We start from the raw sequence: 13,101 nt of genomic DNA, 5'->3' as shown, positions 1-13,101 counted from the left end.
CTCAGAGCACAGAAAGTGTCCTGGGAGATTGGAAAGTTGGAGGTGGGTAGATCTGATCCCATCTTTGGCGGTGGGAGGGGGAATGCAACAGCCACAAAGGCTACTGTGGCCCTAATGTTGCAGTAGCAGCTGTGAAATGGCCTGAGAAAGGGAAGATTCTTTCCCTCACTCCCACTGGCTCTCACAGAATGGCATTCTGGTTACTAAGTGTCTGGTTTTCAACTGGAAAGTCCAGTCGAAAGGGGACCTGTGCAGTGTCCGGTCAGTACTGCTGATCAGACACCAAAAGTCCGGTTACCGTAGTAACTGCAATTGGCCTCTGCTGCTGGGAGGGTGGGAAGAGCAGTTGCTGCTGGAGGAACTGGCTCGCAGCTCTGGCGGAGAGGAAGGTACTGGCATTGCCCGGGGGATGGATCCTGACAGCATGAGGCATTTGAGGAGCAGGCCAACAGCTGGGCTTGTCGCCCATGATGGCCTGTCCCACCTTCTCAGGCTGCTGGGCCCTGGCTCTCTGTGACCCCTTGTTCTGAGGACCTCTCCACCCCGCTGTGTTGGTCCCCAGCCTTTCACGCTGGGGACCAACTCTTCCTCCACCCCACTGTGCCCCAATTGCCCCCAGCTCCGGCAACCACTCTCCTCCGCCCTGTTATGCCCCAATTGGGCAGGCAGACAGGCAGGCTCCGCATTAGCTTCTCCCAGCCCAACTCTTCAGGCGGCAAGTGAGTGGTGGGAGTGGGTGCAGCGAGCAATGGGGGGCCTGTAGTGTCTGGTTTTGAAAATTGGAAAGTTGGTGACCCTAAGAATGCCCCACTGAATAGCATGGTTACTTGGCTAAGGATTTTGCCTTACTGCTTAAATATGGGCAGCAACACATAACCAAAGTATTTGGTTGTTTGATGATTGCTCCAGGAAGAGTCAGAGAAGTAATCTGCCCTCTCAGGCCAAAGTAGCCTTTGCAACCTCAGTGGGGTTAGAAGGACAGGAAAATCTGTGTAGCATCAATGCCACTACCCAGCCCTGCCCCCCCTCAATACCTTGTGCACTGGTAGAGCTGGGCAACCTACTGGAAACCTGTCCCACCTTGTGAGATGGAAACTCATCAGTTCTGCAACCCTGGGAATCTTCACAACTTCTGAGGCAGGGGGAGGATTTGCCTTATCAATTCTACAATGATGGAAACTTTCTCAGCTTTGGAGGAGGGGCAAGATTTGCTTGTAATATGAACAATGAATAGACATTTCCTTATGTAAATACCATACTCCCTCTTTTCACTAAACAACAGAAGTAGAGTACTGTGCCTGTTTTGTTAGTTATCTAAGAACATTCATAGATGGGAAATAATATGTATTGTATTTTTTAAAACTAAGGTCAGAATTTTGAAGTTTATAAATTGCATTGTGCTTTAATATGCTAAATTATGGAATTGGCAATGGAGAGTAAAAATGGACAGTTTCCATTACAGGAAAGGTAGTATAAAGATGACTTGATAATTAAAGTTTATTTGAACAACCATACCATCACATTTTTGGGCAAAAGCAATCAGAGTTGACAAATTAGCTTTGACATCTTAAGCTTTGTAAGATGTTCTAAATGTAAAATACTACTGATTTTAGTGGAGAAACTTTTATCTGTAAAATGAAATATTTTTAAAGATAAACACAATGTGTTTTTGCAGTGCAGTATTTAGTTTTCAAATAAGAAGAGCAATGGACTCTTTAGAAGAAATGAGAGAGGAATCTGGTTTCAAAAGAATGTTTTTTATTAATGCCTGGACAAGTACTTTACGTCTCAATTTAGAGATGATGAGCTTTGTTTTCTCAATGGAAATCACTACCCCCAAATTAGGTATAATATGGTAATGGGAAAACCTCAAAAGGGGCCAGAGAACTTGGCATAAGAACCCCAACATTCAGATGTTTTCCAAATCTGTATTTTCTGAAAATTAAGCTAGAAATATTGCAATACTTCTGTAGTTGGTGTTCCCAATTAGGGAACACATTCTTTAAGATGAGGCTTTCTGACAGTATTTCTGCTTCTGTCAGGAGCCAGAAGTGTAGAAGTATGTGAAAATAAAAATTAATGAAAGAAAAGTTCATTTTGCTGAGGTGGTGTTTGAGAGGATCAGTAAGATGTACAAATCAAATGTGTGATTAGAAGGCAATAGGCTGCAACTTCTCTTAGCATAACAAACAGGGCTCTTGTCCTCTGAAAACCTGTCAGATTTTTGTTTTACCTGTATATTTATGATCGTAAGTCTCTCACTATTCTGACGACACAAGTTTTGCTGCCCTGTAGTTAGGGGGAAAATATATGAGAATGTATGATTTATTTTGGCCTTTCTGGTCTACTTCTTACAATTTAAAAAAAAATAATTTAACAGCATATCCTATTTTTATAGGTTTTCTCCTGTTTTTCATTTAAGATTTAAATATTACATTTCAAATGTCAGTGTAATAATAATTTGAAGGTACTTCTTGTTAACTTGGTAATAACTTTTTGTCCATTCTACTTTTTGGTTTCTGCTATAGATACCTCAGCATTTGGCCTCTTGGTTTGTCCAGCCCAGGATACAATTTTTACCTTATAAACAGGAAGCATCCACAATTTATCAAAACATACCAGTAGGACCTTACAGGGAAAAATACGTTTAGTTTATTTATTGTCAATGAGAATTAATAATATTAATTTTTTAATGTATGAAGTGTGTTGTTTAGAGTTATCCTTACAAGGCAGTATTCTTTCTGCATTACCCTCAATGAATAATTCTTACTTCATGAGGACTATTCAAGAAGTGAAGTACCACTTGATGAGTAAAAGTTGTTGAATGAGTACCAGAATTAATGTGGTAAATTCACTCAAATACATTTTCCCCTGTATCCAAATGCTGGCATTGTTTTGTAGTATAACTATGCAGTAAGATGCTTTCTAACTTTTCAAAACAAGACTAAAGGTTTATATTTTTTTGAATAACTCCATATGTAACTTATCAAAAAGAAAATAAAAAGTCTAAATAGTGAACCTAAATATTTTTAATACATTAGAATTTTATAGTATATAAAGGCTTATTATATCTTATATGTACAAAGTTAGTAGTTTAGCCTTAGGCTTGAAAAGTGACACTCTCCTCTCCATGTTTAATGTCAGAATCTTATTATTCCCCAATAGCAAACTAACTGTTGAGCCAAGATTTAGAAACAATATCATTTACATTTCTATAGTAAGATTTTAGGATTACTAGTATATAATAAAGCCTCACACACTAGCATTTGGCAATGACAAACCTTTGGGGTTTGACTCACAAAAAGGTCATGTGTTGATTAGTTTAAAAGGTGCACTTTTGTTATATAGCAGAAAGGTTGTATGTTTTATTCCTAATTCAGAAAGAAAATTGAGTACAAAGGAGATCTCTGAAGCCATATATGATTTTTTTGTTTTGTTTTGTTATGAAAGCAATTTGTAGACATAACTGCCCTAGGCTACTTGAACATTAAATGGGAGTCTGAGAACACAAACAACTGAATGCTTTGGTAAAAGAAATGCTAATAGTATGAAGATCTATCTCATTAACACAGATATACTCATATAAAAACATCTAAAATAAATGTGGCATTTGTATACAGTAGATACCTATATGTGTCAATAAACACAAATTCAAGTTGAAACTTAATGTAGTAAGCAAGGTATATGGTTATGTTAAATGATACTAAAAGATTGAATTTGAATTTAAATGTCTTTGCAAGAAAATCTTTTCAAAAGGTCTTGTAAAGAGCAGAGTATGACATACCAAATCTACAAACTCTCAGCTCTACTTCTTTCTTCTCATTATTATCCTGATTTCCTGCTTCTCTGCTTTTCTTTTTTTCTTTCACAGACCAGCAAACTACACCCACAATCACATATGGGAAACTTTCCTGACATGTGGTTTCTGCAGTTTCCCTCTGCTTTTCATTACTGATAGAAGGTTCTATCCCTGTGTTTAGCTGGTTTTACAATGGATTCCCAAGACTAAGCTTTCTTCCGTACTACTGTGTTGTTTATATGCTAGCATAACACCAGTCTAATTTCACCTTTACAGAAGGCAGAATATATATTCTTACCATAGCAGATATTGGACATGGAGGGCTATAGTTTCCATGTATGGGCCTGGAAAATCTGAATTTTAACTTTTTAGAGATTTTTACACATCTTTACATCAGTGGGTGGGGCTGGGGCAGGTTACCCCATCTTCATAAAAGAGCCTTGCCCTTCAGAAGCATGCAGGGAAATCCCATAGAATTTGAACCATCCATAGAGGCAGAGGCATTTGCAGGGAGGCCCAGTCCTTCACTTCAAGGGGATAGAACTGTAGCAGGCAGAGCAGGAAGCAGAGTAGAATAATGCAGATATGTTCAGCATTAACTTTTGCAGAAATATCCTTGCAAGTTGAGGTGAGACAGTGACCATCCACCATCCTTCTGCTTCTCCACCTCTTGGAGTCCTCACACTACAGTATACTTTTTAAGAGGAAACGTTTCACAAAGCTGTTACTCTTCCCTTCCATGTGCTACCCTAGATCTGTCCATTAGTACTAGTGGGGAACATAATAATCTTAGAGAATGAATTTCCAGATTGAAATATTTTATTGTGACCAGTCATCTGATGTCTTTGGGCAGTAATTTTAAAGTTTTCAGGGAAAAGAAGGATTTTCTATCAAGAAATCCTGCTGCTTCTTGAAGTGATAGTCCCTATGTGTGTTCCACACATGGGTATGCATGAGCACCATGCGCCTGAGTCTGTTGCTGTAAGTGGTCTGCAGTTGTTCTCCTCATACTCCAAACCAAGGGTATAAAGGGCAGTGCAGACCAACACCTCTCCAGTTCTTTCTTAACTGCTGCTGAGTCAGAATTCTTTGTGTCGCCTTGATTTTCCTCTACTTTAATATCTTTAAATACAATTTGTAAATAGTTTTAGTAGTTTTTAGTAGTTTAGACTTAGTGTGCTAGTGTAGTTTTATAATTAGTATAGTTAGCTTAGTTCTCCCCACCCCATGGAACATCCTGGAGAGGATGAAGTGTCCTGAGCCTCTGTTTGGGGAATGGGCGACAGAGGATGGATCACTTGATGATTACCTATTCTGTTCATTCCCTCTGGGGCACCTGGCATTGGCCACTGTCGGAAGACAGGATACTGGGCTAGATGGACCTTTGGTCTGAGCCAGTATGGCTGTTCTTATGTTCTTAGATTAATCCAACCATCCATTCACTGGTATTATTTCCGAAACCTCATGTCTCTGATGAGGACAAACTGCTTCACTCTGTAGACGTCTGACAAGCTCAGATGTTTTATCTACAGAGAACAAAAACAATTAGAAAAACACCTAGACTTTTAATCACTTTTGATCAAGGGGTCAAGGTCTATCTGCACAGAGACTTTCAAAATAAATCTCTTGCTACATCATCCTTTGTTACCGGCTATCTTATATTCCCCACCCCCAAAAAAAGGGGTGAGACTCCATTCTACCAGAGTGCAAGGAACCTCCGCAGCATCTCTGTGAGACATTCCCTTACTAGATATATGTAGGGTGGTTACTTGGAGCTCCATACACATCTTTACAACACATAACAGATTGGTCCAGACTTCTGCAGGTACAACAGTGGGGATGGCAAACATCCATACCATCTGCATCCTCACACCCATCTCCTGTTTGACAATCACTTACTAATCTCACATGTGTGGAATACACATAGGGACCATCACTTGAAAAAGAAATGGAGTTTACTTACCTGTAACTGGAGCTTCTCCAAGATGTGCAATCCCTAACTGTATTCCACTACCCACCCTCCATCACCTCTGCTGCAGACCATGACCAGATACACTGAACTGAAAAGGAACTGGAATGGGAGTTGGTCCACACTGCTCCTTTATACCTTTGGTTCGCAGCATGAGAACAACTGCACATGTGCAGACTTACTGAAAGCTCTGGGGCAAGCAGTTGGTGCACATGCAAACCCACTTGTGGAATACAAATAGGGACCTTAAATCTTGAAGAACCTCCAGTTACTGGAAATTAACCTCAATTTAATATTCTAGGGTCCCACTTATTTTTAGCATTCTCACCCACATATTTTATATCAGCCTCTTTCCATTTTTTTCATAATCTCTCTCTCGCTCTCTCTCTTTCTCAGGCTGTTTTTTCTCACAAAATCAAGTCACTTTTCTTTTCACAATTTTAGAATAATTATTCACAGGGACTCTCTTATCCTGGCATTGTTTCTGACCACAGATGGCTAGAAAAACTAAAAAATAGATTGTATGAAGTGATCACATGCTTGTACCAAAGAAAATATGGATATATTTTCTTTCAAACATTTCAGCTCAATGAAGTACAATGCATCAGCATGGTCTCTGGGATATAGCATTGGTCAATGATTTTGTAGTCTAACTAGTTAAGAATTTGTCTTTAAACAAGACTGTTAGATTTACATTATATATGCTTTTAAGGGTCCATACAGTACTATGCGTGTCACATTGTCACATAACTGCCAGTTCCTTTTTGCCAGAGGCAAACTCCTAAGAAGAATTCCATATGCATTAATTTAATCACACTGTACCAAAACTTTTTTAGTTTTCTGTTTTACATATTAATATATAAATATTTGCTTGGTAAACTGAATTGATTTAATAAATAAATAGCATTTTTCAGTTGTAGTTCTACGGAGTCACACTGGTATATTGTTTAGTTTGATTTTGATTTTGCCTTTTCATTTCCAGTCCTAGTTAGGACAACCCAGAAAATGCCCAGCTGCTTCATCAGGTGCTCCTAGTGCACCAGGATCATGTCTCACATTCACTAATATGGCTGGTATAATTGCTGTTGGAGAAGAACTGAATGTTTATTTACACTGTGTGAATGAATGGATAATAATGTCCCTTGTCTTGAGCTGTCAGGTCTAATGTGAAATATGAAAGTATTTTAGACTGCCTGTAAAATAGTCTAGCCTTAATATGCAGCAAGGAGACCCTGTGGATTCTGAATTAACTGTAACTCTTAGTAAAAGCAACCCAATGACAGTTGCAGTGTTTTGTCTATCTAGGTCATAATGTCAATTTTAATACATTTTTTAATATTTGTATAAAATTCAGGTTGGTCATTTAAAAGTAACATTTATTTTGGTTTTCACATAGGATGCTGGAGAAATGGTTCGCTCCTTTGTTGGTGGCTTGGAACTGATTGTCAATTTGCTAAAATCTGAGAATAAAGAAGTTTTAGCAAGTGTATGTGCTGCTATTACCAACATAGCCAAAGATGAAGAGAATTTAGCTGTTATAACAGATCATGGTGTCGTTCCTCTGTTGTCCAAACTAGCAAACACAGTAAGTGAGATCTTTCTGTAATATCTAACCATCTATACAAAGTGAATTAGCCATTCGATTCCAGTCCTTGTATCAAACCCAAAGCGAAAGAGCATGGCATGAGTGGTGAGTTCTACAGCAGTTGTGGAAAAGGGATATAGACTCTTTTCCCACTTCAGAATGTAGACTGGCTATGAAGTCACTCTGTGACTAATACTACAGCTGCTTTGGCGCATGAACCCCTTTTTAGTATTCCTTGCAAGTAGTACAAAGGGGATAAGGGTGCCTCTCTATGTAGCAGCTGTCCTCTGGGAGGAACAAGGAGGAAGGGAACGAGCAGTATATTTGAACAACACAGAGAAATCTTTATCAGAATCTTAGTGATGGAGCCACATTCCAAGCTGTGGCTTTTCAGACAGATTTTAACACTAATTTTGCCTAATTTCCAACCAGCCTATACACACACCTGAATCTTTGAAAATATATAGCATCTGTTAAGCACAGAACAGTATAAAGCTGTCAGCTCCACTGCACTCATGCAAGATTCTTCATAAATTGAGATTATAGTACCTTTCTTTCTTTCTTTCTTTCTTTCTTGTGGCTGCCCTTAAACTACTTGGAAATATGGTTCTCCTACTTATTTAAGAAAGATATTTAATGGATTCTTTTTTTTTCCCCAGAACAATGACAAATTAAGGCATCATTTAGCAGAGGCCATTTCTCGCTGTTGTATGTGGGGAAGTAACAGAATTGCCTTTGGAGAAACCAAAGCTGTGGCCCCTTTAGTACGTTACTTGAAATCAAATGACACATCAGTTCATCGAGCTACTGCTCAGGCCTTGTACCAACTTTCAGAGGATCCCAATAACTGCATCACCATGCATGAAAATGGAGTAGTGAAGGTAAGGTGCAAGATTTTTGTAACTCTGGGTTCAAATTGTTAAATAGCATTGATTGGCATGATAAGAAGAAGAGTTCCAGGACATGAGGGAATTTCTGAATATACTTGCCCACCTGAGATCAACTCAGGTTTATTACAGAGAACTTTGGGTAAACAATGAGTTAGAGAGTATTTATATTCTAAAAAGAAGTCAGCTGGATGGTTGACATAAATGGTAATATGACATGAGCCATTCACCTCTAGATTATTCACTCAACTCAAGTCCAAGCTGGTTGTGATACAGAGTCATTATTGTCTTACTATTTCAACTAGTCTTTGAAAAATGAGTTAGATCATCTTAGCAGATGGTTGAATTCTTTGCCACAGTAGCCATCTAGTAGTGAAAGAATCTGAGAGCAGCTGAATCCACTTATGTAATGGATCTTGTTGGGCCAAATTAAGGTAGAATAGTACAAGCCTAGGAGCTCTTTGGGCTCTGCATTCACTTATAAAAGTCTTGGGACATGACAGCACGTTACCCAAAGGTTTTTATCTGTTAGGGGTATGTCTTCTTATTAGAAGCTTTTTCTGGTAAAGGTTTTGACTCCAGAGGTTAATGTCAGAGGAACTGGACAGAATAGGATTATGGCCTTTGAGATGGGGGGAAGGGGATGGGAAGTGTGTTAAGCCCATTATGGTACATTTCCTAAATGGTTTACTATTTAGAATTCTTCTTTTTACTTTAGCATCCAGAATAAATGTGCTGGAAGCAAAAGGGATGCTTTATGTGCAATCTTCTTGTGAATTTTAAAGTCATATCTTTTATTTGTGTTAATGATGATGCATTTATTGCATGAATCGATTGAGAGGCAAAAATTTGAACTGACGTGACCAGATGTCCCTTTTTAAAGGGACAGTGCCGTATTTAAGCCCTCCTGTAGGTGTCCCAACTTTTTCTTAAAAAGAGGCAAATTGTCCAGTATTTTCTGTCTCCCTCCTCCCCCACTCAGTACTGGCGAGTCCTGGTGCTGGCCGGATCCCTGCTCACCAGATATCTGCCCACCAGCGGCGAGTGGGGGGATCCAGTGGCCGATGATAGGGGTGGGTGGCATGACAAAACTGCATTGTGCGGGCCGGCCATTCCCCCTGCTGGTCCGTCAGCGCAGCCCCCGCTGCATGCAAACTCATGGTCAGCAGGGCCCCGCCACCGCATCCCATTTCTGCTGGCACTGACTGTGCGCTGTGGTGTCTGGTGTGTGCGGTCAGGCACCAGGCAGAAGCCGGTTATGTGTCACTTCTGCTGCCTGCCCATCAGCCCTATACGTGCTCCCCCTTTCACTGTCCTCTCCTTGCTTTGCCCCTTCACCTCCCCCCAGGCCCGCTTCTCCTCCATATCCCCCCCAACGGAGTGCATCCCTCTCCCAGCGCTGTGCGGAGAACCAGCCCCTGATCAGAGTGCTCAACACACCAACAGCCTGGCCAGTAGGCTCCTTCCTTCCCCCACTGCCTATGGCTGGGCCGGAGCCCTGGGAAAGCCCAAGACGCTCTGGCCTGGGACACTGGCCAGGAGGAACCAAGCCCTGCATATGCCAAAGCCCCACACAGTGCTGGCATGGGGAAACCTCTCCATCCCTCAGCTAAGCTCTGGAGTGGTGGGGAAGGAAGTGATTTTCAGCCTGTTCGAACTCTGACCCAGCAGGCTCCACAGCAACCCCTGGGGCAGTAGATTAGCACCCTCTTCACCACCACCACCCTTTGTTCTTCCCCCCAGGGAGTGTGTGGCTGCTCCGTTTGCTTGGCACTCTCCCCCGCTGGGCCACCTCTCTGGCCGGGTTCCCTGAAGCCCCTGCAGTCATGTTCCCTGGGCCTTGGTGCACAATGCAGCCTTAAGGCTTAACCCCTTCCTGCCCATGCTGTAGCCAGGGGACAGGAGGCGGCTGGGTTATATCGGGGGCCAGCAGCAGCATGGAGGTGTTAGCTGCCTTTCGACACTATGCGGTCAGGAAGGGGTAAGCTGCTTCCAGCCACAGGAGGTGGGGGGTAAGAGACGAGCTCTGCAAAGACACAGGCCAGGTCATCCCTTCCCCGGCCCCTTCTCATCCCTCCTGCACAGTGCCGAAAGGCTGCTGCTGGCCACCTTCTGGTGTGAACCCTGGCAGAAATCTGGGGAAGGGGGCCTGCATGCTCACCCTCCATGTGCTGCCTTGGGAAGATGCGGCACCAGGAACCAGGAGAAGCGGGTCCATTTCATGGACCCAGCCAGCCATGGAGGGTGGAGAGCACCAGGCAGGGAAGGTCCAGTCAGTTGGTCACCTCCGCCCCGTGTGAGAGAAGTGTATGGGTGTGTGTGTGTTACCTCTCCTCGTGTGAACCCTAAAGCACTAAAGATAAGAAGGTAAATAAAAAGAATCCAACGATGCAGTATTTCTTTTCAATACGGGCTCTGTCAACTTGATGTTAATTTGAGCATTTGTACTTCATAGTTCTGATTGATTGCCATTGAACTCGCTTGAACACGAGTAATTTTGCCAGGTGTCTTGTATTCAGCATAGGGAAATATGGTCAACCTAGGACTGACTCAAGTTTGAACTTCTCTCTTGCCCCTATTATGTAGTCCCGGTAGGTCTAGATGAGGTATATTGGTAATGTAGTGTGGGGAAGCTTTATGCTACCATCACAGCCCATCTTGCAACTGTGCTCTATGGATAGAGAGAATTCGGGGTTGTCTCTTCATTTTTGATGCCTTCTGTTCCTGCTTATCCTCCCTTTCTAGTCAGGACCCTTGTCCAAATCCCCAGCATCCTTTTCCTGTTTATTGCCCAACTGCAGTTTGTTGTTCTCACTCATTGTATCATGTCTAAAATTTGATTGCAAGTACCCCAGAAGAAGGACCCTGTCTTCCTTTTGATCTGTAAAGCTCATAGCACGCTTTAAGTTGTATAGGATGATGATAAAGTACTTTTATTTTATTAAGATTTCACCTGGATCTAGGTTCATTTTTTACTTTCAGTTCTAGCTATAGGAGCTTCTAGCTTGGCTGGTAAATTTGCCCAACATTTCCCATTATAAGATCTTATTTTCAGTTCCCTATAACTTTGCCAAACTTTAACCATTTGGGCTGAAATTTTCCATGCCAGGTGCCCACATTCCCCATCCCCATGCCTCTGGGAACGGGGAATGTGGGCAGGGGGTCAGGTAGCTGGAGGCTGGGTGAGAGAGAGATTGACGAGTGTGTGAGAGAACTGGGATGGGCTGGACAAGGAGACTGGGGCAAGGGTGCTGGGGAGTTGCAGTGAAGAGGGACTAGGAATAGCTGTTCAAAGAAACAGTGAATGATAGGGGGAGACTGGTAGTGGGGTTGGGGAGGACTGGGATAGGAAGTCTGTAAGGGTGAGACTTCAGATCTTAAACTACAATGTAAAATTAAACATTTTAGCAGCATTGTAGTTTAAGGTCTGAAGTCTGAGTTATTGTTAGGCATTCTTACCTTATGCATGGCTGGAATCTTTGAGCTAACAATGGTCATGACACTTTGAATAGTTTTAAAACCATCTCAAACCCCTGTCCCAAATTCCAAAAAAATGGTATACAAAAACAAGGCTTCTTGAAGGGGAGAGGGGAGCTTATTGTTGTAAGTGATGTCTTGGAAAACAATTCCAATTAAGATTTTAAAATTCAAAGTCATAAGTTTTTAATATAATTTTGTCTAGCATCAAATATGTGTGTGATTGGCTTCAATGCACTCCATGGTTAGTTTTAAGAGCTACAAATTAACTGGTTAAGCTAAATTGCTTAATTTTATTAAACACCTGCATAAAATACAACATTTAAATTCTCCATGTGTTAATTTTCATTTACATTCAAGTGAGTAATTATTAGCAGTGTTTAATTACCTACATTTATTCTGAAGAATATGAAATAATTATATATGTCTAAACATACCAAAACACTTCTTCACAAGTAATTATTTCTGGGCTTTAATTATCCAGATATTTTGAAAGTTTATAACTTATGAACTGAGGTATTATTAAAGGCCTCTTCCTTGAAGTCTTGAGCTCTGACGAACCATTAACGTGAGGCCAGTTGATAGAAAGAGAAGCCATGGTGTCAATTGTTTTAATGAATGGCTCAAGGAAGGATGTTGAGAAATGGAGAGAAACTTATGGCTTATCTAAATAAACAGTTAGTGTTTGGCAAGCTGGGTTTCAAATTGACTTTGTACTAGCCTGCTGCATACTAATTATCTGCTTGGACTCTGCTGCCATGCACTAAAAGTTCCCTAATGCAGCAACAGGATCCACACAGACAATATATGGCAGACTACTGCAAGGTACATTTACACCCCAACTTGCTGTGCAGTAACTATTCATCTAGATAGTGTGAAACTTCTGTTCAACTCCCTATAGGCAATAAACTTGTATATGAATTAGGGTGAGGCATGCCAACATACACTATAGTATTTCTTTCCCATCAAATTGGAAATTACCACTGTTTCCTGAGAAGCATATTGCATTGCCTTACCTCAATGCTTTTTAAAAGACCCTTCTCCCCCCCAAAATCACCCACCCTCTAAAATTCCCAATCCAAAGTAATTTTTGTTATTAAATATGGGTGAAAACTTGAGACCTGCTCCCCCTTCATGATGCATAAAAGGGCCAGAGTGGTGCAAAATGGCAAACAGGAGTGGCAAATGGAGTTTCAGAGAGAGTAGCTGCAGATCCTGTTCTTGGAGATAAAGGGACTTGGTGAGGGTTTGTGTTTGGTCTGTCTTTTTGTTCATTTATTTTCTGGCAAAGTCATGTGGCTTGACTGTGGGCCCCTGAACAGTCTGGGTGAGTCAGGTCTGTTTGTGTCTTAGTGAGGGGAGGGCTATGTGGCTGGGACCCTTG

At 41.4% G+C, this 13,101-nt stretch overlaps 1 protein-coding gene across 2 annotated transcripts in view; it reads left to right on the top strand.

The window, feature by feature from the left end:
- ODAD2 (outer dynein arm docking complex subunit 2) overlaps positions 1-13,101 on the top strand; it is a 166,941-nt gene that overhangs the window by 113,632 nt on the left and 40,208 nt on the right. For both annotated transcript variants that reach the window (XM_045004392.1, XM_045004393.1), the window contains exons 18-19: positions 7,165-7,353; positions 8,013-8,234. In XM_045004392.1, coding sequence (XP_044860327.1) covers positions 7,165-7,353; positions 8,013-8,234 — 411 coding nt within the window. The remainder of the gene's footprint in view (positions 1-7,164; positions 7,354-8,012; positions 8,235-13,101) is intronic.

Source organism: Mauremys mutica, chromosome 2, assembly GCF_020497125.1.
Source record: "Mauremys mutica isolate MM-2020 ecotype Southern chromosome 2, ASM2049712v1, whole genome shotgun sequence".
NCBI lineage: Eukaryota > Metazoa > Chordata > Testudines > Geoemydidae > Mauremys > Mauremys mutica.
This window is presented reverse-complemented; position numbering and strand designations above follow the sequence as displayed.